The sequence below is a fragment of the Martes martes genome (assembly GCF_963455335.1).
Source record: "Martes martes genome assembly, chromosome: 4".
Lineage (NCBI taxonomy): Eukaryota > Metazoa > Chordata > Mammalia > Carnivora > Mustelidae > Martes > Martes martes.
Window position 1 is genome coordinate 70,574,590 of NC_137891.1, and position 23,661 is coordinate 70,598,250.

A 23,661-nucleotide genomic window follows, 5' to 3' on the forward strand; every position below is an offset into this window, starting at 1 on the left:
TAAAATATATCTATAAGAAGACTTCACTGAAGAATTGTTTTCTACTTGAGGAAAGAAAGTTTCAAAGTAGTATCAATTTACCTACTTTAAATAGGTCTTACTTGACCATACTTATTCTGTGTTTCATTGTGAAAGCACACTATAATCATCATAATCCAATTGTAAAGTAGGCTGCAGTCAGTTAGACTTTGAATATTTTATAAGCCAGAAAACCATCGTGTGGTGACCGTGAATGCAGATCGATTTAAAGAGGTTCTATGTCCAAAGCAGAATTAGTACAGGAAAAACGTCTTCCTGGGTAAATGTCCTACAGTTAGCACTCTCAGAAGTTCTTTCCATTGTAAAATTTCATCCCTTCTCAGATTGTATCACACTGAGCTCTTCTGATTCTCTTTCTACCATCTAATCTTCTCCTGGTCTCTCTGTGAGTTTATTTTCCTACTGTGGCTTTTCGGATGCTTTCAATATCAAGTAACAGAAATGCAACTGGAATGTGGCTTAAGCAACAAGGAATTTGGTTGGCATTCGTGAAGGAAGCCTAGCCTAGCAGTAGGGCAGATTTCAGGGGTTGTGCACCCAGGTGGAAGGTTTTCTTGCCTCTGTACTTCCTCCCTGGTCAGCTCTGTCCTTGCACTTGCTTAAGTCAAGATGGCTGCCGGCAGCCCCTGGAATGGAGGGTTAGAAAGTGTTTGAGAGCTTCATAACATTGTTGAGCCACCACACCAGGCCTGAATGGTCTCCTCGAAACCTCCTAGGAGACCTTGTCCTGGTGATCATAACCATGTCACATGGGCACTAACAATTACAAAGGAGTTGTAATAGAAGTAGCTAGCCACAGGCTGGGGCAGCAGGCTTCCAGCAAGAGAAGGAGTGTTACCTCTCCTTCAACCAGGGAATAAAAATCTTTTTTCCTTCAGTCTGATTGAGCCAATTAAGTTACATTTCCATGCTGGATGGGCTGTGAGATTATCTTTAAGCCAATAGATCAACTCCTGGAGCCAGGGAAAGGTCAGATTTCTCCAAGTCCAGTGGATAACCTGAGGGGAAGTAAACACCTGAACCAAATCAGGGTTCTGTTAGGAGGAGGAAGAGGCACAATGGATTTTTGGAGAGTAGCCTCCAATGTTCAATGTCCTTGCTAACTGGGGACACACACTCAGATCCAAACACTGTTCCCTACTCTCTGTTTTCCCTTTCTTGTCATTTTCTAAAAAAAACCTTTCCACTCTGGTTCAACTGCTGTTAAAGTTTTTTGTTAAAGTCTTCTTGCTAAAACCAAAGCTGTGCTCCCCAAATGGATTTTTTACTCATTCTATTCTATCTCCAGCAGACATTAACATTCAATGTGAAAGTTAATTCACCATGTAATCCCATGGCTAATACTCTGTTCCAATTCATAGCTTTGGTCAGGGATTCGGCTTTACCCAAAATTCCAGGTTTATTACTGCGTCCATATTTCTTACCACTGCCCTTTACTGTTTATAATTCAGGCAAAATCCCTCCTCCTGTCAGACCATCCATGTGATAGTCTCCCCTTTACCCTTTCCTTTTCTCCTTTCCTCTTATCCTCTCCATAGCCAATTCCTGTTTATCTTTCAGATGTTAGAGAAGTGGTCATTTCTTTTAAGAGAGTAAGTTAGGAGTACTTCCTTGCATGTATCCAAAAACACCTTATACTTTCTTTTTAAGCATTTATACTGTATTCTAATCACCTCTTTAGTTCTGTGTAGCCCCCTGAGATCATGTGCTCTAAGATAGTGGGCCATGTTTGTCATATTCACAACTAGTACAGTATCTGATACATGGTAGGTGCTCATAAATGAGGTTTGTTGTAGAAGTTTCTATAAAGTTTCTTTTCTCTAGTTTCATAGATGTGTCAGAAGTCCCAGGGATATAAAAATCATACCACTTACTTTTCTTACATATAAGCAGTTGGCACAACATCCTTGTTGGCCCTCCCTGAATGTGGGGGAAATTCTCTTTTATTGTTACTGCACTGGGGAGGGATGCCTAGAGAAGAAAAAGGTCCGCTCTTTTTCTTCTTTGTCAAGGGGATTCTTCTTCCTGAAGGGCATTCTTCTTTCCTCAAGGGCATTTCTTCTTCCTCAGGGATATCCTTTTCTAGAAATTTTTGTTGTATAAGAGGGAAGGATATTTAGAGTGTGCAGAGTTCCTGTTGAAATTTCAAGTATTTAATTATGCTTATAAAATATTGGGGGCTGGGGCAGGATTTGGGGATGGAACAGGGAACATCTTCATAACTCTACCCCTCCATAAAAGTGAGGAAAGCACTGAGAAAAATTGTCAAAATCAACATTTGCAGAGCTCTGTACATTAACCAAAGAGTTGCAGCAATTTGAGGAACATTTATTCAAGAAAATCTGCTAAGCCTCAGTAAGAACAGAAGGATTTGTGGGATAGTAACTTGACTTGCTCTCATCCTTTCCTCCCTAGCTCTTAATAGACTTGAAAATTAACAGTCTCACAATACTAGCTGTGAAGACCTTGAAGACCACAGCCTTGTGGGCCATCAGTGTAAACAGATTAGGTCTGGGGCCTTTTACAAAGTGTCATATCCAGAGCACTGTCATTATTTGGCCCATCTTGTGCTGTTTCCATTCTTAGGGAAACGTTGTTATTTGACCTCACTCATTAGTATGGCTTTGTCCCAGGATGTTAGTCAAAAGGATCAGTGGCAGTTTTTTAAATATGGGGGCAAATGAGAACCTGCCCCCTGCAAGAAAAGTGCTTAATAAAGGAAATCTGATGAGCAGGTTGCCCATGAGAGGCTTTGAAAAGCTCTTACATATTCCTGGGGTTGTATATTCCAATGCATGTACGCTATGGGGTGCATGCCCAGGAAATACCCAAGGGGCCCCGTCCTTTGCCTTTGGCTGACTCTGAGGCCCAGCACAGGCAAGAAGTGAAGGCTAGAACAGAGTTGTAAACTGCCTGAGCATTACTGGCATGCTCCAAAACTCACACAGTGCCTCTCAACATAAGGAGGGAAGAGTTACTAGTTCAAGCAAGTAAGGAAATCTCTGACCATGCATTAGCTGACTATTAAGCCAATCAAGAAGAGGCTTTAGTGGCCATGCATGACAACAGAGTAAGAGATTTCACAGACTAACCAAGAAAGTCACTCAACAAACAAGTAGTGCCAACAACAAATGCTGGGGGAGAGCAGATCTAATTTTTAGAGTTGCCACATTATCTAAAATGTCTAGTCTCAATGAAAATTACTTACCCCACAAAGAAGCAGAAGAGTATATATATACATACGTATATATACTCATATATATACATATATACAAAAAATAGGAAAATACAGTCAATAGAAACTGTCATGAGGGGCCTAGATGCTGAACTTACTAGATGAAGACTTTAAATCAGTATTATGAATATACCCAGATAACTGAAGGAAACCATATCTAAAGAATTAAAGATTATGACAATGATAGCTCACTTAGTAGAGGATAATAATAAAGAAATAGAACTATAGAGCCGAACCAAATGGAAAATCTAGAGCGTGTAACACCTTCAATATAAAATCACCAGAGAGGCTCCATAGCTGATTTGAGCTGATAGAGGAAATCATCGGCAAGCTTGAAGATAGGTTGATTGAAATTGTTTATACTAAGGAACAGAAAGGAGAGAGATTGAAGAAAACAATGTGTTGGGGGGGCACTGACAAACGTAACAATATACACATAATAGAGTCCTCAGAAAGAGAGAAGAAAGGGCGGGGCCAGAAAGGGTATTGAAGAGATAAAGGCCAAAAACCTAGCAAATTAGATGAAAAGCATTACTCTGCACATCCAAGAAATTCAGTGAGCTTCGAGTAAGATAAACTTGAAAAACATACCTACATGTTTCTTAGTCAAACTGTCAAAAGCCAAAAACAAAGTGAGTCTCTTGAAAACACAGAGGACTTATTGTGGAAAAGGGATCCTCAATATGATTAATATCTAACGTTTCCTCAGAAACCATGGAGTCCAGAAGACAGTAGGATGACGTTTAAATACAAAAGGAAAAAGGCTGTCAACCAAGAATTCTGCATCTAGCAAAAGGATCTCAAAAATAAAGGAGAAATTAAGACATTCCTAGGGAAATAAAAACTGAATTTCCGACTAACAGACCTGCTCTACAATAAAGACTAAACACAGTTGTTCAGACTGAAATGAAAACACTAGATGGTAACATAAATCTACATGAAGGAAAATAGAGCCAGAGAGAGTGCATTTTTTCCCTTGTCAGTCTTTTCTTCTTACACTGATTTCCAAAACTGCCAGAGGGTAGACATGTGAAATAGAACTGAGAGTCCAGAAATGAACTCTTACATTTGTGATCAGTTGCTTTTTGACAAAGGTGCCAAGACAATGCAATAAGGAGAGAATTGTCTTCTCACAAGTTGTGCGAGGACAACTGGATATCCATATGCGAAAAAGTGAAGTTAGCTCGTACTATATACTAAAACAAACTCAAAATGGAAGTAGACCTCAATGTCAGAAATAAAATGGTAACATTTACAGAAGAAAGCGCAGAAGTGAGTCTTCAGGTTCACGTGGCCCGTGGGTCAACTGTGGGTCTCCTTGCAGTGGTGGCAGCTACTGAGCACGGTACGAACTGCCGTGGCCAGAGTTGTGGCAAGGCAGACATTTAGGTTTCTTCCGTTCTTTGAGTTTTAGTTGAAAGGAGTACAGCTAAAACTGTAACCAAAGGAGGTATTATGCTTCCAGAAAAATCTCAAGGAAAGGTGTTGCAAACAACAGTAGTAGCTGTTGGATCAAGTGCTAAAGGAAAGGGTGGAGAGATTCAATCAGTTAGTTGTGAAAGTTGAAGATAAAGTTCCCTCCCAAAATATGGAGGCACCAAAGTAGTTCTAGAGGACAAGGATTATTTCTTATTTAGAGACAGTGACATTCTCGGAATGTATGTGGACTGAAATCATTATAAAAATGGCATGAAGTGAAGCTGCCCATTCCAGTGAAGTTGTAAAATCTTTCATCATGTAAATAATTTTCATGTCTCTCTTTTATAATAAACTAATGGTACCCAAACTACTGACTTTAAAAAAAAAAAAAAAAGTGAGTCTTCATAACATTGAGTTTAGGTACTTTTTTTTTTTTAGATTTGACACCAAAAGCACAGTGACAAAGACAAAGTAGATAAATTAGATTTCATCCGTCTTAAACTTTTGTGTTTCAGAGAACACAGTCTGGGTGCCTGGGTGGCTCAGTCGTTAAGCATCTGCCTTCGGCGCAGGTCATGATCCCAGGTTCCTGGGACTGAGCCCCACATCAGGCTCCCTGCTCAGTGGGAAGCTGCTTCTCCCTCTCCCACTTTCCCTGCTTGTGTTCCCTCTCTCGCTGTGTCTCTCTGTTTTAAATAGATAAATAAAACCTTTAAAAAAAAAAAGAATCCAATCAATAAAATAAAGTTAAAATCCACAGAATGAGAGGTAATATTTGTAAATCATTATCTGACAAAAGACTTAATCCAGATTATATCAAGAACTCTGATAACTCAATATAGAGACAACCCAGTTTCAAAATGGGAGAAGATTTGAATAGACATATTCAAAGAAGATCCATGAAAGGCCGAGAAGCACATGAAAAGATGCTGAATGTTATTCATCATTAGGAAAATACAAATAAAAACCCCAGGATGCCCCTTAACACCCACTAGGATGGCTACAACAAGAAAGATGAACATTAACAAATGTTAGCAAGTATATAGAGAAATCGGAGCCATCAAACATTGCTGGTGGAAATGTCAAGGGATACAGCCACTTTGGAAAATCATTTGGCAGGTCCTCAAAAAGCTAACCAAAGTTATGGCCCAGCAGTTCCACTCCTAGGTATATACCCAAGAGAAATAAAAGCATCATGTTTATCCAAAAATATGTACATGAATGTTGATATTATTAATAACACCAAAAAAGTGGAAGCAACCGAAATGTCCATCTAAATGATGAATGAATGAGTAAACAAAATGTGATATATTGTCACAATAGCAATAAAAAGCAATGAAGTACAACATGAATGAACCTTAAAAACATTACACTAAGTGAAAGAAACGAGGCACAAAAGACCACCTATTAGATGATTCTATTTATATGAACTGCCCAGGGCAGCTGGGTGGCTCAGTCAGTTAAGTGTCTGAATCCTGGTTTTGGCTCAAGTCAGATCTTGTGGGTTGTGAGATTGAGTCCTATGTCGGCCTCTGTGCTTAGTGGGGAGTCTGCTTGAAGATTCTCTCCCTGTGTTCCTCCCCCCACTCAAACACGTTCTCTCTCCCTCTCTAAAATAAATAAATACATCTGGCCGGGGGGGGCTCTGTTTACGTGAACTGTCCAGATTAGGCAAATACATGGAGACAGAAAGTAGACTGGTGATTGCCAGGGGTGAGGGAGGTGACTGCTAATGGTGAAGGGTTACTTTTGGCATGATGAAAGCGTTCTACAACAGAGTCGATGGTTGCACAACTCTGTGAGTATATTAAAAACCACTGTATGGTAAAAGTTAGTTGAGTGAATTTTGGTATGTGCGTTATAGCTCAATAAATCTGTTAACAAAAATAGGAAATTGTGGTAGCATATTGTAATTCAGGAATGTTAAAAATAAATAGGTTTCTGAGGGGTTGATGAAAAACACTTAATAATCACCAGTGAGGCAATATAATGAGCAGCTTAGAGGTTAGGACTCCATGGCCACATTGCCTCATTTTGATATTTGGGGCCATTCCTGACTCACTGTGTGACATTGAGCAACGCTTCTATGTGTTTTGCTTTCATTACCTGCAAAGTACCTATGGAAATGGTATTTGTTTCCTGGTTGTTCAAACTTAATAAGTAAATGGGAAGTGCTCAATAAGTATTATTAGTCAATTTAATTAATTACCTTGTTTTCATAGGAAAATATTTTCTATTTTCTAAAAGCAACTTGGATGGGGCGCCTGGTGGCTCAGTCGTTAAGCGTCTGCCTTCGGCTCAGGTCACAATCCCAGGGTCCTGGGATCAAGCCCCATATTGGGCTCTCTCCTCGACGGGAAGCCTGCTTCTCCCTCTCGCACTTCCCCTGCTTGTGTTCCCTCTCTCACTGTGTCTGTTAAATAAATAAATGAAATATTGAAAAAGTTGTTTTAAATAAAAAAATAAAAAACAACTTAGAAAGCCAATTTTGAAATATTATGTATTACCGAAATAATATAACAGCTATTATGTATGGAATGCCTCCTATTTACAATCAATGAATGGAGCATTTTTGTACATAATATTTCTAATCTTTATAACATTCTGCAAAATAGGTATGCTTGTGCCCACTTATATATGAGTAGAGTAAGGAGTGGAGACATGAAATTTGCCCATGGTCCCATATTTAATGATGGCGGGGCTGGGATTTGAATGAAAATCATTGTTCTCAAAGTCCATACCCTCACCGTAGCCCATTCTACTTCAAAGTGACTGATGTCTGCTCTTGGTCTCATGTCCTTCTCCTTTTTGCCTGTCATGTCTTCATTTCAGTTCTGTTTCCCTAGACTTCTTGATTTCAGCCCTGCCTGTTTTAAGTTCTCCTTTTTTAAGAAGAAAAGCAGGGTTTGGACATTGATCACTTGGTCCCCAGCTGCATGGAGTCTCAGAGTGTGGGACCTCTTATGTTTGAAATCCAGTGCATCACTTGCTAACTATCTTTATTTGTAGAAATGTTAATATCATGTCTGGTTATGGCTTTCAGATAAAGAAGTAATTTCAAGGGGATCATTTGCCAATACTGACCATGACAAGAGAGAGACTGCTGTGTAAGGAAACCCAGGGCTGATGTCCATTTAGTGGACAAACTCTTGTACATCAAGTTTCTTTCCATTTTCAAATTACAGTTTTGAATATTATAGATCATGGATTGGGCATTAACATCTTAAAGTAGAAACCTTCTAGATCAGGTAGCTGCATCTTTGGCCAAAATCCTTCTAGGATTATTCTGACCCTTACATGACAAACACCACATTTAGCACATTTCCATTTAAATTATTCCCACCGTATGTTCCAGTGAGAAGTAGAGCAGTTTTCTTGGAGGCAGTGGGACACTGTTCAGTAAAATGCATCATCAGTGTTTTTCCCCTTTTGTTGAGTGGTCGTTGTTCCTCTCTCATTGCGGTGTTTGCAGTTTTTCAACTCCGTACTGGAAGTGGAAAGAGGCTATGGCAACTGAATGGAAAAAAAAATTAGAGAAAAATATCCCGGCAGAGTTTTCTCTTTTAGGCATATTTTCATTGAAAGTGAGTAGGTTGCTGCCCAAATCACAAATATCAAAGCCTTGGTGCTTTGGGGGGTATTTAACATAGAAATCGAAACAAATGGATTAAAGTCTTTGCTAGGTTATAAATAGAATAGTTTTGCTCTTCCCTTTTTGAGATTAGCTTTTGATCTACATTACTCCATGCCTAATTTAGATGTAAAAATGCATGCATAGAAATTACTGTAATATCCCTGAAACAACAGCAGTGAGTAGCAACAGAAAACTATAGTCTTCTTTTTTTTAAGATTTTATTTATTTGAGAGAGAGGGAGCGTGCACGCGCACGAACAGCGGAAGGAGCAGAGGAATAGGGACAAGCGACACTCCGTGCTAAACCAGAAGCCCAACCCGTGGCTCAATCCCAGGACAGAGAGCACGACCTGAGCCCAAATCTATAGTCAGATACTTAACTGACTAAGCCCCCACGCACCCCTGTAAACTAGTTTAAAGTATACCTTTTGTGTGTGTGTTTCCTGATACCTCTTTGCAAAAGGAAAACTTGCAAGTTTTTCTGAGTTTTTTTCTGAGTTGTTCGGAGCGACTGCTCTGGCATTGCATCCCAGGTAAGTTCCCGCTTCCTCACATTATACTTGCATTAGCTGGAGGACTGCCTGGTGCTGTTTTTCTGACGGCATGACACCATGCATAAGAATGATTGATTAAAGTTATACTCCCTCCGTCATTTTCCTGCAGACCGTGGCTTTTAATTAAGAAATCCATCGTGTATGAATAATGTCAGCTTCACCAAAAGTAAGAGTTACTCAGGAGTATGTCAGTGGTTCCACATTTCTGTCTTTTCAACATTTATGTCTATACAATTAAATATTTGAGTGTTTCCACTGAACTGCTTTTGAAATGAAATGGATTAGGAAAGAAGCAAAAATGGCAGATTTTCCGTGGAATTAAGCTATAAATTAAGAAGATTAGCGATTTTCTATGAAAGTAAGTGTTGTACTACAAAGAAGCGCTCAAAGCGGTTGCTTAAGATGACCATAATAGTTTAATCCTGTTTTTCTAAATCAAACTTTAAACTTTTGGGACTCCAGTGACACTTACACACACATAAAAAAAATCACAACCGAATGGCAGTAGGAGCCCAGAGAATTCAGGAAATTGGACGGTGGCACAACTTAAAGTGAACTTGAAAGGAGGCTCTCCAGTTGGAAAAGTTTTGTTCTTAGCTCTGAACCCTAGGGAAGGTCATTTCACCCTCTGAGCCTCAATTTCTTTATCTCTAAATTCAAAATAATTACCCCAGTTTCTCCTGCAAGATTTTAATGAGGCACGAAAATGAAACCAAACCAAACATGACGAAAACCCACCATCATGGATGTTCCTGTGTGTGTTTTCCTGGGGGGCCTCACCAAGAGTCAATGCTCGGCCAAGGTTCTAGGATGGCATCTGATGCCAATTATGGCAACGCAGCGAAAGGATAAGATACATTATAGTCTTTGAATTAATTCAAACTAAAAGGGTGTTTTCTCTCTCAGAGTGAAATTGGTGAGTTTCCAGTATTGGTCAATGAAAAGAAAATGTCTAAAAATTTTCTTTATCTGTGATTCTCTTTGGGAGTTCACAGTACAGTGTTTAATAGTTCAGAAAAATTGCAAACTGTATCTGTAGGTTGGCACTCTGTTTGCTGTTCCAAAATTTTTCATCCTGTAGGTTGTGATCAATGTCTTAGTACACATCCACACAGGTCGATGTCCTAAATATATGTATGTACATATATATTATAGATAATCTGTTTATCAAGCAGTTTATTGATTGTATGCACAGAAAGCCTCCCCATCAGACTCTTAGCCCCTTGCTGTTAAGGACTTGGGGGTTTTTGATTGTCCAGGACACAGCTCAGTGCACTGGTTGGTCCCTGTAGACAGAGTAGGGAAGGGAGATAGTACCTCGGCTCCCCTTTTAACTTTATCTCACTAGGAATGTTAGCCCACAAGCCTGACAGTCTGGCCTAGGGTATAAGGAATAGGAGTCTCTTTTGCTTCCTGTAACTCTCAGGCTGGATGGTTCCCCTGGTAATCCAGACTATCCTTTCTCTATCCTGGTAGAAGACACCCTTTCTCTGCCACTTTCCAGAAAGAGCAAACTCCAGTTCTCCAAGACTCTTCTTTTGCCCCGGTTCAGAGTGCCTTACCTTATCCTTTTTCTTCAGTAAGGACAATGAGAGACGGAATGTACAAGTGGACAATGTCCAGACCGTATATAAACCTAGAACCTTGACCCACAACCTGTAGCAAACTGCCTGGGATATAACCCAGGAAGCCAGCCTGCTGTAAGCCGGACTTGCAGGAAGTCAGATTGTCCAGAGAGCAATCTCTAGTGACAATTCAGGAAGCTAAAGAATAACCACTGTAACAGTTGGCCCCAAATGTCCAGGACTTGATTAATAACTGACGGCTTCCTTAAAGTTTGTCCCGCCTCCAACTTAGGACCGATCCGAGACAGCCAGATACGCTCTCCTAACCAGTCACATAGGACGCCCACTTCCAGCTACCTGCCAACAGCCTCCTCTCAGGGTACCCCTGAAGCCTTTCCTTTTTTCACCTTTAAGCTTTCCCAATGCTTCACCAAAACACAAGTGATGGTGGCTGACTCCCTCGCTCTAGCGTGCTGTGAATAAATAGCATTCTGTTTTTTTCATTCGGTTGGTCTTTGTTTATTCCCACCATAAGAAATGTCAGATATTTTCTTTTATCTTTATATTCAAGCCGGAAAAACAGGAAATCTGGTTAAAATGCATTAGTTTCAGCAGGAGATTGCTTTTTTAATGCTACTTATTTCCCGCAGAGATTTTATTTAAATTATTGCAAAGAGAGTTTGCTGTGAGAGCATTGCCTTCACTACGACATTTGCTGTGATTCATAACTTAAGCTGCCCACTTGGGGGTGGAGGGGCTGCCCTTCACCCACCAGCTGTTCCCTGTAAGGCAGAGTCCCCCCCTCCTGAAACATGCTACCCATGTTTCATTATCATGGTGTAAAGTTTAGGCATGTTTTGGCTAGGCTTCAAGCTGATCTCTCAAAAAAAAACCAGATATATAATTCCCAAATAATAATTAGCTATAACAACATGTTCACAGCCAATTATATAGAATTTGGTATATATTGTACTACGGCACCATTGTTACCAATTCCTTTTAACTCCAATTTTAACGTACAGACTTTGCCTAGAATAGTCTTTGACCACATGCCTTCTCTGAATTTAGAGTTAGAACCTTGCAAGGTATATTTACATCTCTGGGACTTCTCAATTGCCAATATCTGTGTTTTCTCCCTTCCCTTTTTCTTTTTCTTTTTTTTTTTTTTAAGATTTTATTTATTTATCTGACAGACAGAGATCACAAGTAGGCAGAGAGGCAGGCAGGGAGAGAGAGGAGGAAACAAGGTCCCTGCTGAGCAGAGAACCCGATGCGGGGCTCGATCCCAGGACCCTGAGATCATGACCTGAGCCGAAGGCAGAGGCTTTAACCCACCGAGCCACCCAGGCGTCCCACCCTTCCCTTTTTCTTAACAGCTAATCATATGCAGTTGCTTACCTAATCTAGTGAATGTTAATCTGAGCTCTAGGAGTTCTTGTATTATGTTTTGTCCACGTAGCTCTTCTTGCCTTTTTCCATGACCATGTTTTATTTTGTTCCTATAAATGTACTATTTTCCATGTTGTTGTGAATTTATTCCTGATCCCCTTCCATCTGCTGCTTGCCCTCTTAGCTGGAGCTAGTTCTCACTCGAATGTGCACATGTGTTATGTGTTGATTGTGCCCCCCAAAATTCCTATTTTGAAGCCCTAACCCCCCCGTGCCTCAGAATGTGACTATATTTAGAGATAGGGTCATTTAAAGAGGTAGTTAAGTTAAAATGAGGCCGTTGGGGCGGGCCCTAATCCAATATGAGTAGTGTCCTTATAGGAAAGGGAAATTTGGACACACGTGTGCACACAGAGGAGAGACCACGTGAGGACATAGCTAGAAATCTGCAAGCCAGGGAGAGAGTTCAAAAGACACCAAACTTGCCAACACCTTGATCTTGGACTTCCAGCCTCCAGAACTGCGAGAACATAGATTTCAATCTTCTAAGTCACCCAGCCTGTGTATTTATATGGTATGGCAACCTCCACAAACGAATACAATTAGTGAAGAAACTCCCCTTACTTAGCAATTTGTGATCTTTACTTACTGCCTTAGCCAAAACATTCCTTTGAACAGTTCAATTTTCGTACATAGGCGAAAATATTCAAAGCTCAGATGGATGAATGTTGCTTGATTAGGACAAAATTAAATGTGATCTTATGTGAGGCTTCAAGCATCATAATCAGTTTTGTTATCATCTGACCACATCGTGGAAGTGGGGGCATACCAACCAAATGATGCAAGGGAAACGTGTGGGCCAAGTGAAAAGAAATTAGGGTGACAATAAATGAATATATGGAGTAGCAGAGTTTGATCAAAAATGTGGAATGCGATGGTGAGGAGTGTTTTCTTCTCTCTACTACCTTCTCTGTCACGTGAAATGGCATCAGTTTGAGTTAGGTGAGGTTTTGAAGATGGATTCCAGGGATTACTACGAGATTTTGCAGGCTTGTGGGATTTTGTTTTCTCGGTTTTACTAAAAGGTCCATCTATTCTATGAGAAAAGAAGGGAAATAAATAATAATGACCTATTTGAGATGTATAGAAAATACAGGGGGAGAAGGATGAAGCAGGACCGAGCAATACATTTAATACCTCCCACATGAAACCTCACTTAAATGATAACAGAAGGACAAAAAAAGGGGGGGGGGAAATGACAGTAGAAAAGAAAAACCTTGCTTAAATAACAATAAAAATATAAACCTGCCAAAAAAAAAAAAAAAAAAAACAGAGGGAAGCAAGAACAGATGAACAACACCAATGTGTTTTTTGTTTGTTTGTCTTTTGAAAAGCAAAGAAGGAAGGATCTGGCTTGGTCGTTCCAAGAAAGCTGAAATTGAGGGAAGTGATTACAGAGGGGCTTCCAAAGGGAAGGGATTTAAGGCACCCACCACCACAGCAACCGTACAGGCTTAAGGAAGACACTGTTCCCCGCCCGACATTTCAGACGCCCAGTGAGAAAACTGGCTTGATGACACGCCCAGCGGGAAGGCCTGTCAACCACATGCCCTCCCCTTCCATGCAGCTCCTAGTCACTGTCTCAGTCCTATAGGACTCCCAGCTGAGGGTCGCCTAACATGGGAGAGACCCCTCAACACAAAAGAAGGTAAAGAACAAAACAAACGAAGAGTGCAGTAGAGCTCAGGGGAAACCGAAGATCCGGGAGCAAATGCCAACAGAAATAATATCTGTAAGATGCTCAGAGCAGGAAGAGAAGATAGTGTAGCCGTGAGAAAAGAATAGGAAGGATACTGTGGAAAGAAAAAGAGACCCAACTAGGGCTCTGTCAGAAATGTGCAAAACAGGATCTGCAAAAGAGTGTCATAGCAGTATCAGAAGCTAAGTCAAGAAAACCGGCCAGAAGGGAAAACCAAAAAAGATTGAAAATAGAGAAGTTAGGAAAACTAGAGGCTCAGTGTAACGTGTTCGACATACAAATGAAGGAAGTTCCAGAAAGAATAGGGACAGAATGGAGAAGAAATTATTAAAGAAATAAGACCTGATAGTCTCCAATTGAAAAATTGTGAGTTTCCATATTGAAGGGACCCATAAGTGACCAGCACTTAGACTAAGATACAGTTTCAGGAAATTTCAGGAAGCCAGAAACAAAGAGGAGATTTTAAAATCCTCATCATTATCATCACAGCTGTACTTACACATAGCAGAAGTACTTTTTTTTTTTTTAGCACATTTAATCTTAGAGACTCTTGAGAAAAGTTGTAGTATTTCACCGTCTTTATAAATGAGGAACGTTAAGTCACAGTGGGTAAGTGAATCCCCCAGTATCACATAGCTAGTAAGTGGGAGTCAGATTTCCAAACCGGGCAGTCTAACTCCATACCCACTACACTGTACTGACTTCTATAAAGTTTTCTGAGGGACACCCCCCCCCAAAAGAGGATCTCCCAACAGCAGCACCAAAAGTTCTAACACAGTGTGGCATTGTTTTCAAAATTCTCAGGAGAAAGTATTTCCTACCTAGAATTCTGTAAACAGGCAAGCCTTCAATCATCTCTAAGTATAGCTTCAACCGTTTTCAGAAATTTAGTGTTACCTGTGCTGTGTCCTTTCTTGGGAGCAACTAGAATGCAGTAATTAGGAAGACCACTATAGGGCAAAAGTCAAGGGCAGTTCCCTGATGAGGCTTGCCCAGCACGCCCAGACAGCCGCCAGTCCAGATCAAAGCAAGGCAGGTGGCTACTGCAGGATTATCTTCAGAAAAAAGAGAGAAAGAAAGTCGTGGCTTATCTGATATTTTTGGCAAGGGGTAGAATAGTATCAAGAGACTTTGTATCACCCTTCTGGTGCTGTAAAGAACAAACAGTGGTAAGTGCATTACAAAATGAGGCCAAAGAAAAGGGGGCAGATATGTAGCATGAAGGGTTCTCATTGCAGGACGACTCGAGTGTGAATGATAACTCATTGTCATATAAAACCCGAATGTGAATTCGATCAGATAGGTGAAAGATTTGTGAATTTAACTGTAGCAAGATTGAGAAGAGGGAAAAGAAGACAACGAATTATCAACGTGTTATCTTCTCTAAGAGAAAGATGAGTGATAATGTCTAGAATGGGATAAATCAAGAAATAGTCGTGTATAAACATAGTATTTATTTTTTTAAAGATGTTATTTATTCACTTGTGAGAGAGAGAAAGACAGAGAGAGCACAGCAGGGGGGAGAAGCAGAGGGAGAAGGAGAAGCAGGCTCCCCACTGAGCTGGGAGCCTGACGTGGAGCTCAATCCCAGGACCTAGAGATCATGACCTGAGCTGAAGGCAGACACTTAACCATCTGAGCCACCCAGGGGCCTCAAAACATAGTATTTAGATAGAAGCAGGTAAATGCAGAAGAAATGTTTAAAGCAATCAGCTGGGGTTCGACTCAGGATGAGGGAAGAATTGAGTGAGAGACTGTACTGCTTTTATTATAAGACCTGCAGTATTAGTTGACTTTTAAAAATATGTACTTTTAATTGAGCAAAAATAGAAAGGGAAATTTAACTGTTTAACTATAAGAATTAGTTTGGCTATAGTTTGCTCCCCTCAAGACTTTGTGCAAGAAATAAGTTTTTGGAGAAGACTTAAAAAATAGACTTAATCTAATTTGATGTTGAAGAGAAAAGCATATCATCCAAGTGAATGAGGAGAGTTTCTGGGAAGTGAGGACCTTGTCAACTGGTTGGGGGGTCTGGAGTAAAGAGAACTATGGTGTGTTGTGGGATTAATGAAGCTGGAAGCTGGGAACTCCCCTTAGAGATGACTAGAGTACCAGATACAGCTGAGTTTCAACAAAAGACAGGTGCTCGGGGTGAGTTTACAAAGACATGTGGCACCATAAAAGCAATCAAGTTTCTGTGCTCTCAGATCCATGCTTCCACAAGGAGAATTGTCAATTAGAAGCTGTTGTCTTCTAGCGATCAACTCAAATGCCAGTCCTTTCAGTTTCTTTTTTCAGTTTTATAAAATGGGTGTATTTAGGGTCAAAGAAGTACTATTTTAGATGAGACCTTTCAAAATGTAAGCATGGCCTCTCTTGTGAGCCTTCAAACTCCTGTTGGAATTTACTAAAGATCGGAATTTTTTTGCCCTCCCAGACATCTGAGTGATATCACTGTAGAAAAGATGCATATCCATTGCCTTCCTCCCTCCAGCCCTTCCTACTCTCTCCCTCTCTCACTTCTCCCTTCCTCACTCTCTGTGTCTCTCAAACACACATACATCCTGTGTAATTAGGTTTGGTGTTTAATCCCCTCTAATCATGTGAATTTTATACAATATGGTTCCTTGGTTTATGCTTAAAAATAAAATTCCCAGATCCCATCCTAGATTTCTCCCTGATGCCCATAAAAGAGACCATGGTGAATCTTTCCAAAGTTGAAAACAAACAAACAAAACAAAACAAAACAAAAACAAATCCAAAGTGTACTCATTACTCTGGTAAAAACCTGCTCCTAAGACAAATTTTAAAAATTTTATTTTAGTGATGCAATCACTATAACGTTTTCCTTAGGGCTTTCTGCCCTGTTTTCCTAACAAAAAATCAGCTCTTTGCAAAGATGCTCCTAACATCAGCTCTCAAAAGAAATGAAAGAAACTTCTAGAATACCAGGAGGGATGAAGGGAAGATCCTGCTGTGTAAGGCTCCAGTAACCTCATTTGAAAAGTAATTTCATGTGTTAGAAAGGTAATTCTCCCCTTATCTGTGTGACAACTTAACAAGAATCTAACAGATTTATCTATCAACTCGAACAAATTACAATAGCCACAAGGAGTGTTGGCGATTTAGGTACATTTGAGAAGATGTGAATATATGAGTTGCATTTTTTTTTCTTTTTCATAATCTTGGGATTCTTGAAAAAAGCCATTATATTTTATCACTCAGGGGGCCTGCCAAAGTGAAGGCTTTTGAGTATCTTTTTATTGGAATTCTGTCTTTGACTTGCTCTGTATAAATTACCTACTTGGGATGAAGTAACATTGAAATTACTGATGACCAGCACTAGCATAAATCAGTGTGATGGTAGCAGCAGCTGTGGCTTTTGACACGAATCAATATGTGGGTCTCACAGAAATAGCAGTGTCAGACCCATACATTGTTGTAGCCACTGTGGAAAACATTATGGAGTTTCCTCAAAAAATTAAAAATAGAACCACCGCATGACCCAGCAATCCCACTTCTGGGTAGATATCCAAAGACAATGAAAATGAGATATTGAAGAGATATCTGCATTCTCATGTTCATTGTACAATTATCCACAAAAAGACATAGAAACAACCAAAGTGTCCATCAGTGGATGGGTGGATAAAGAAGATGTGGTATATATACACATAAATACACACACACACACACACACACACACACACACACAGAAATATTATTCAGCTGAGAAAGAAGGAAATCCTGCCATTTGCAACGACATGGTGGACCTTGAGGGCATTGCGCTAAGTGAGATAAGCCAGACACAGAAAGACAAATGCTGTATGGTATCACTTACACGTGGAATCTGAATTTAAAAAGAAAAAAGGCAAACCCATAGAAACAGAGAGTAGAAGAGTGGTTGCCGGGGCTGAGGTAGGGTGTGGGAGTAAAAGAAATAGGGAGAGGTTGGTAAACGGTACAAACTTTCATCCATAGAATGAATAAAGTCTGAGGATTGAAGGTTTAACATGGTGACTATAGTTGATAACGGTGTATTGTATAATTAAAATATGCTAAGAAAGAACTTAAATGTTCTCAACAGAAAAATTTAAAAATGAAAAAATGAAAGATAAATTTTTGAGGTGACGGATGTGTTAATGAACCAGATGGGGGAAATCCTTTCACAATGCATACGCATATCAAATCACCATGATGCATGCTTTACAATTTTGTCAGTTATGCCTCAATGAAGCTGACGTTTAAAAAGGAAATAAACCAGTAGACTCAAAGAAATGAAGGGGGAAAGAAGAAGTAGAAAATCAGTATCTAATCTTAAAAATCTATGTCTGGCCCTAGAATATCTTAATAAAACTAATAATGTAAAAAATGTTCCCTGGGCTGGGCTGAAGTTGGCACCATGTTTTCACACAAATCTCTGAGGGCATCTGTCTCTTGGAGCTCTCCTGGCTCCTTATCACTTTCCTACATGGAATCAGGAATTCATAAAGCATGGCTGATAAAACAAACAAATAAAACAAAACACCTTAACACACTTTGTCTCATGCTTTGCTCTATCCAATAATGGGTCAACCAGTTTCACTGGATTAATTCAAAAGATAGCCATGTTGTACTCAGCACCTTAATCCACTTTCAGGGAGCACTAATTGTTGTTTTCACTTTTTGTGTGTCAAAATCTTTCTTTTTGTTTGTAACTCACTCGTTCTAGTGCCCTGCTCTCGAGCTCTGACTCTTGAAATCAGGTATCACCCACCTCCCTCTCCATGTACCCGTTTACCCAACTACTCCGTCCCCCTATCATTTAACACAGAAATGTTTGGCATTATTAACATTTCAAAATCCCGGTTTATCTGTACAATGAGTCTCAGCATACAGTAGGAAAGCAATTTTGTTCTTTTTCCCTCAGAGTAGTTCTTCTCAGTTTGCCACTCCACAGGCTCGCCCTGGCCTGCTTTCCCCTCCGCTCCCACCCTCATCGGCATCACGGTGTGGTGGCGAGGCTGACCTGGATGGAGAACTCCAGAAGACTCCTTCCACACATCTACCGGCCTCTGCCTGGCCGCTCCAAGGCTCTGCTGCTCTCAAACCCACTTTCTGACAGGAGCTAACGCACCCTGGTAAAGGAGAAGTCAGGAATGTTTTTGTTTGGCTGAATTCTCAACATCAGGGCATTTATTTGCTTTGCTTTGCTGTGCTGTTCACTTTGTAATTCATCACATGTTCTGGTGACACTTTCCCAATGCCTTTGAAATGTAATGACAGTTTACCATGTTGAATGGCATCTTCATGAGGACCTCTGTTGAAAGATGAAATGAAGTCCCTGATGTGTATTCTTTCCGTGCCGGGTGGTCTCATGGAACATTCTATAACGTACTGATATAACAGGGTCGACGAGAGCAACACTCTTGTTCACTTGTGATCTTTAAAAACAAAAACAAAAACACAACAACAACCTTTAGGCAAATATTAAAGTAATTTTTGGAGGGGATTATTCCCTGAGGAATTATTGACATTTTCATCCTGCAAAGACATTGAGTTCTCAAAAATAATAATAGGGCTTTTTTAAACCCTTGACAAGAAGTCCCAGAGGAAATAGAAATTAAGCAATCTCGAGGAGAGCACAGATTTCATTACTTTATTAATCAAACAAACAAACAAAAAGCTGAGTGTCATCCTAATGACTATCAGGCATATTTTCAGTCCAGTAAAATCGGAATCTTCCCTTTAGTCCTTAGAAAGAAACTGGAAGTTAATCCGTGATGAAGGCCTTGCAGTGATGGATAAAGCCAAGGGCCTCTTCCTGCCTGAAGATGAAAACCTGAGGGAGAAGGGCGACTGGAGCCAGTTTACGCTGTGGCAGCAAGGTGAGCTCCTGACTTCTAGATTGTTCTCTGCAGCCAATAACCTGATGGGAAGAAGGCTTGAGTCTTCTCAGGATACTTCCCAGAGCTGGAATTCCCCAACTTAAATGAAACGGCCCCCCAAAATATATATTTTCAAAATCCATCATTGTTTCTTAAAACTACATGTGAACACTTATTTGTGTGTGCCTGTGTTCACATGTAAATCTATGTGTGTGTGTATGCAGGTATACTCACATGTGTATTTGGATAAATATATATAATACTCTGATTTTCCTGGTCTTTCCCATTAAATGGTAAGTTATAAAGAGTGACCCTACTATGTAGGCTTAACTAAAAAGTCCACCACGTGCTAATTACTATATTAGAAAGGACCTCCCCAGAGCCTCATTTGCTCCATGGCATGGAGACGACGTTGCATGCCAAAATGGGATCCCCATGGGTTGGAGATGATAAAAGACCAGAGTGACAGGCAATGATAATTAGTGTCCGTGCTCTTCAAGAATAGGAAGTGCTGGGGCGCCTGGGTGGCTCAGTTGGTTAGGCAACTGCCTTCGGCTCCGGTCATGGTTCCGGAGTCCTGGGATCAAGTCCCACATCAGGCTCCCAACTCCATGGGGAGTCTGCTTCTCCTTCTGACCTTCTCTGCTCTCATGCTGTCTCTCTCTCTCTCTCTCTCTCTCTCTCAAATAAATAAATAAAATCTTAAAAAAAAAAAAAAAGAATAGGAAGTGCTATACATTCAACCTAACATTCCTTGGGCTGAAGCCAGGCTCGGGCACATACACGGGGCCCCAGTACGTGTGTGTTCAATGAGTTAATACATCAATCTATCCTGAAAATGAGGAGCATTGAATTTGGGCTTTAAGCCTTTTCCTAGTTCTCTTCCTGGAAAATCTCGTCATCCTGGGTTAACAATAGCTATCCAAAAATAAATCCATTTGGACGACCACTCAGTACATGTGGCACGCACTCAGCTGCACCGAATACACTGGGAGACCAAGCAGTGGGTTTACATTAAAGGACAAATAAGCAGTTGTTTATCTCACTTACGCTTTCTGAATGGTTTACTCGTAAAGGAAGAGCTACTTCAGTAATACTTCGAAGGATGCGTCCATCAGCAGAGAGAACACGTGATTTTTCGGCTTTTTTGCCAACAAGATTTTTTTTTCAGGGAGCTACAAGGTCAATAGGTGAACAGCATGCTGATTTTATCTGTTGGAGTCTCACGAGAATGTATGAGTTCTCTTGGCCTCAAGCGTTCATTCAGGAGTTCATCTGATGCCTCAGTTTCATTAACATCCTCACGCTTCCTAGAACAAGGCTGCAGAAAAGCAGTCATCCTGGCAGTAATTTCCAGAACCAGAGTCTCTGCTAACAGCAGGTGCTTTGATAAAGTTGAAATCTGCAAAGGATTTTAGGGCAGTTAAAAGTATTAAGCAAGCGAGAAAATAAATAATGGAGACAAGATTTGGTTGAAGGCAACATTTTGACTTGAAAATTTTGCATCTTTTTAAAAATGTTTTAGTTGTGGCAAAATATATTCCTGAAGCTGTAATGTGTGATATTTTCACTTGTATTATTTCCAGAAAATGACTGCATTTCTATCTTGATTTCCATTTGACTCAAAATGATTGAGCTATATGTGCATTTTGGGTGCGGGCTAAAACAAGCTTGTGTTTTCTAATTAGTTGCAGTTAATTAAATGAAATTAATTTTTTTTGTCATAAGAGAAGTTTTAGGAAGTTTCGTTAAGGTTCTTTGTGGCCTTCTGTTGGTGGTTCCAGGCTCCTGGGAGGAATCCAGTAATGTCTTTCAGAAGCAAATTCATAGTTTAAAGAATTTTGAAGACAACTGGTACCATAGCTTGTATAGAAGCAGGATGGGGCCCCTGATGGCAGATGTTCTCTCAGGTGCTTGGCTCAGAAGCTGGAGAGAACCCTGTGGCAGGAGGGGTTGGGGAAGAGTGAGGAAGAAAGGCAGCATGGCATTTCTTATTCATGCTAAGAGCTCAGGTCCGGATAAAGAGGCTGATGAATATCTGATTTAGTTAAGACTAAAGAGATTGTCTTGTTCTAGTTAGGAAAGGACGCTGCTGGAGAGCTAAAGGCCTTAAAGCTGTGGCTAGAGGTTTCATTTTTCTCCAAATGGTAGTGGGAATCATAGTGGGTCTCCCGGTCGCATAATCAGGACTGAAGAATATTTATTCCTTTTTAAATGGTCAACTTTTGGGGGTTGGAGGAAAAGGAACCCACAAACGTAAATGATGGTTTTCCCCTACAAATATGTTTTCAGATTACTAAGTGAATGTTATAGAATATCTATTTTGCTCGTTTATTAATTTTCACCAACAGTGAACACTAAAATATATAGTTAGCCAATATGCCATACATGTGCAGTCATTCTTTCTTCCAGCACCAGAGGGGACAGTGCTGACCAGTCTCAGTAGCCTTTCTGGATGAGCTCAGACTGAACCTCTGAATCCTTCTCAACAGTGTTCTAGGTGGCCACTGTCAGTTGATCAGAATTGTCATGCAAGATGCACCTGTTATCCCAGCAGAGCCTCGAAACTAAAAAAGATATAACCCAAGACCTTTACGGGCACCTGGGTGGCTCAGTCAGTTAAGCATCTACCTTCAGGTCAGGTCATGATCTCAGGGTCCTGGGCTCAAGCCCCAAGTCAGGCTCCCTGCTCAACAGAGAGTCTGCTTCTCTCTCTGCCTCTCTCCTGCCTCTGCTCTCTCTCTCACACTCTCTCTCTCAAATAAATAAATAAACTATTTAAAAAAAAATGGAATGCAACAACAGTTCCGTGGTGCTCACTGTGAGCCAGGAACCACTTGACATACTTAAAAGGACTCATCTGATGCCTACAACACCTGGTGACGGAGGTGCAATTCCTGTTGTATTTTAGAGAAGAGGAACCGAGGCACAGAGAGGTCACACAATTAGTGGCACAGCAGGAATCCCAGCCGAAGTGGACCCAGAGTCCATGTTCGTAACCATGACCCAAGTACCCATGACCTAAGACTACCACCCCTCCATTACTGTTATTATTATATAATGTAGGATTATTTTGTAATAAAAAAGTAGTACCATTATCACCCACCGGATAATTGTCAGATCTCTTGAGAGTACTCACCGATCCCAGTAACAACCCCCTACTCGAGGCCCTAATTTCATTATCCTTTTTTGGATGAGGATCTGAGGCGCAGAGACTCACAGACACGTTGGCATCACACAGCTACCGAGTGGTGCAGCCAGGCCTCCACCCCGGGATTGCTGGTCTCCCAGACCTGCACTTTGAAGCATCATTTACAGTTTTGTCACATCATGGAATAGAAAGCAGTTGTGAGGAGCGGAGGGGGAAACTGTCCGGCAGCTGAATTCAGGGTGGATTTATGGTTGTTTTATTTTTTCTCATCGAGTTTAAAGTAACTCCCAGGAAGTGATCGACTTTGGTTCTTGGGCAAGATGGCCCTAGAAGTTCTGTCAACGCAGATTTGGAAGAATCAATTGGATACTCATTTCCATGTGAATACACTTTTAAAGAAATAGTTTGGATTTTTAAGGTCTTGGGTTATTTTCTTTTCAAGATTTTTTTTTAAATTCAGTTTTGAGAGTGTGAACAGGTGAGTACTAGTGGGGGGAGGGGGGGAGCGAGAAGCAGACTCCCTACAGGGAGCCTACACGGGGCTCAGTCCCAGGACCGCGGGATCATGATCTGAGCCGAGGGGAGACACTTAGCCAATGAGCCCCCCAGGTGCCCCTGTCATTGCATTTCTAAATCTTCACCAGCCATGTGAATCTTTAAAGCTACCAGTGGTGACCCACGAAGGTCAAGCATCTCCTAAACAGCTTTCCCCCTACAGAGAGGATGTGTTTACAAGACTAGAAAAGATGTGTGTGTCTAAATGGCTAGAGGTGCTCTCTGTAATTTAGTCTTGACCAAGGGGCAGTCCTAGTCACATCCAGACCATTTGGTTTACCTGTTCATTAAGGTACAACACATGAAAAGTCCAGCCACTTCTGCTTCCTCCTCAAGCCTCCAGGCCTCCCTTAACTGCTGCCTGCACAGCCCGGAATCCAGAACTGGGGACTCCTGCCAAGCCATCCCCAGATCCTGTGTAAGGGAAGGCATGGGAAGCAGGCTTAAAAATGCTTTCTGAGGACATAAGCAGGCATCTATTTGGTCAAACTGGCGTTT

The 23,661-nt window shown here is 40.7% G+C and overlaps 1 protein-coding gene across 4 annotated transcripts in view; it reads left to right on the forward strand.

Moving 5' to 3' along the window:
- Positions 1-23,661, forward strand: part of ASPH (aspartate beta-hydroxylase) — a 218,525-nt gene that overhangs the window by 177,467 nt on the left and 17,397 nt on the right. For all 4 annotated transcript variants that reach the window (XM_080800074.1, XM_080800075.1, XM_080800073.1 and 1 more), the window contains one exon: positions 19,322-19,457. In XM_080800074.1, the coding sequence (XP_080656200.1) occupies positions 19,322-19,457 (136 nt within the window). The remainder of the gene's footprint in view (positions 1-19,321; positions 19,458-23,661) is intronic.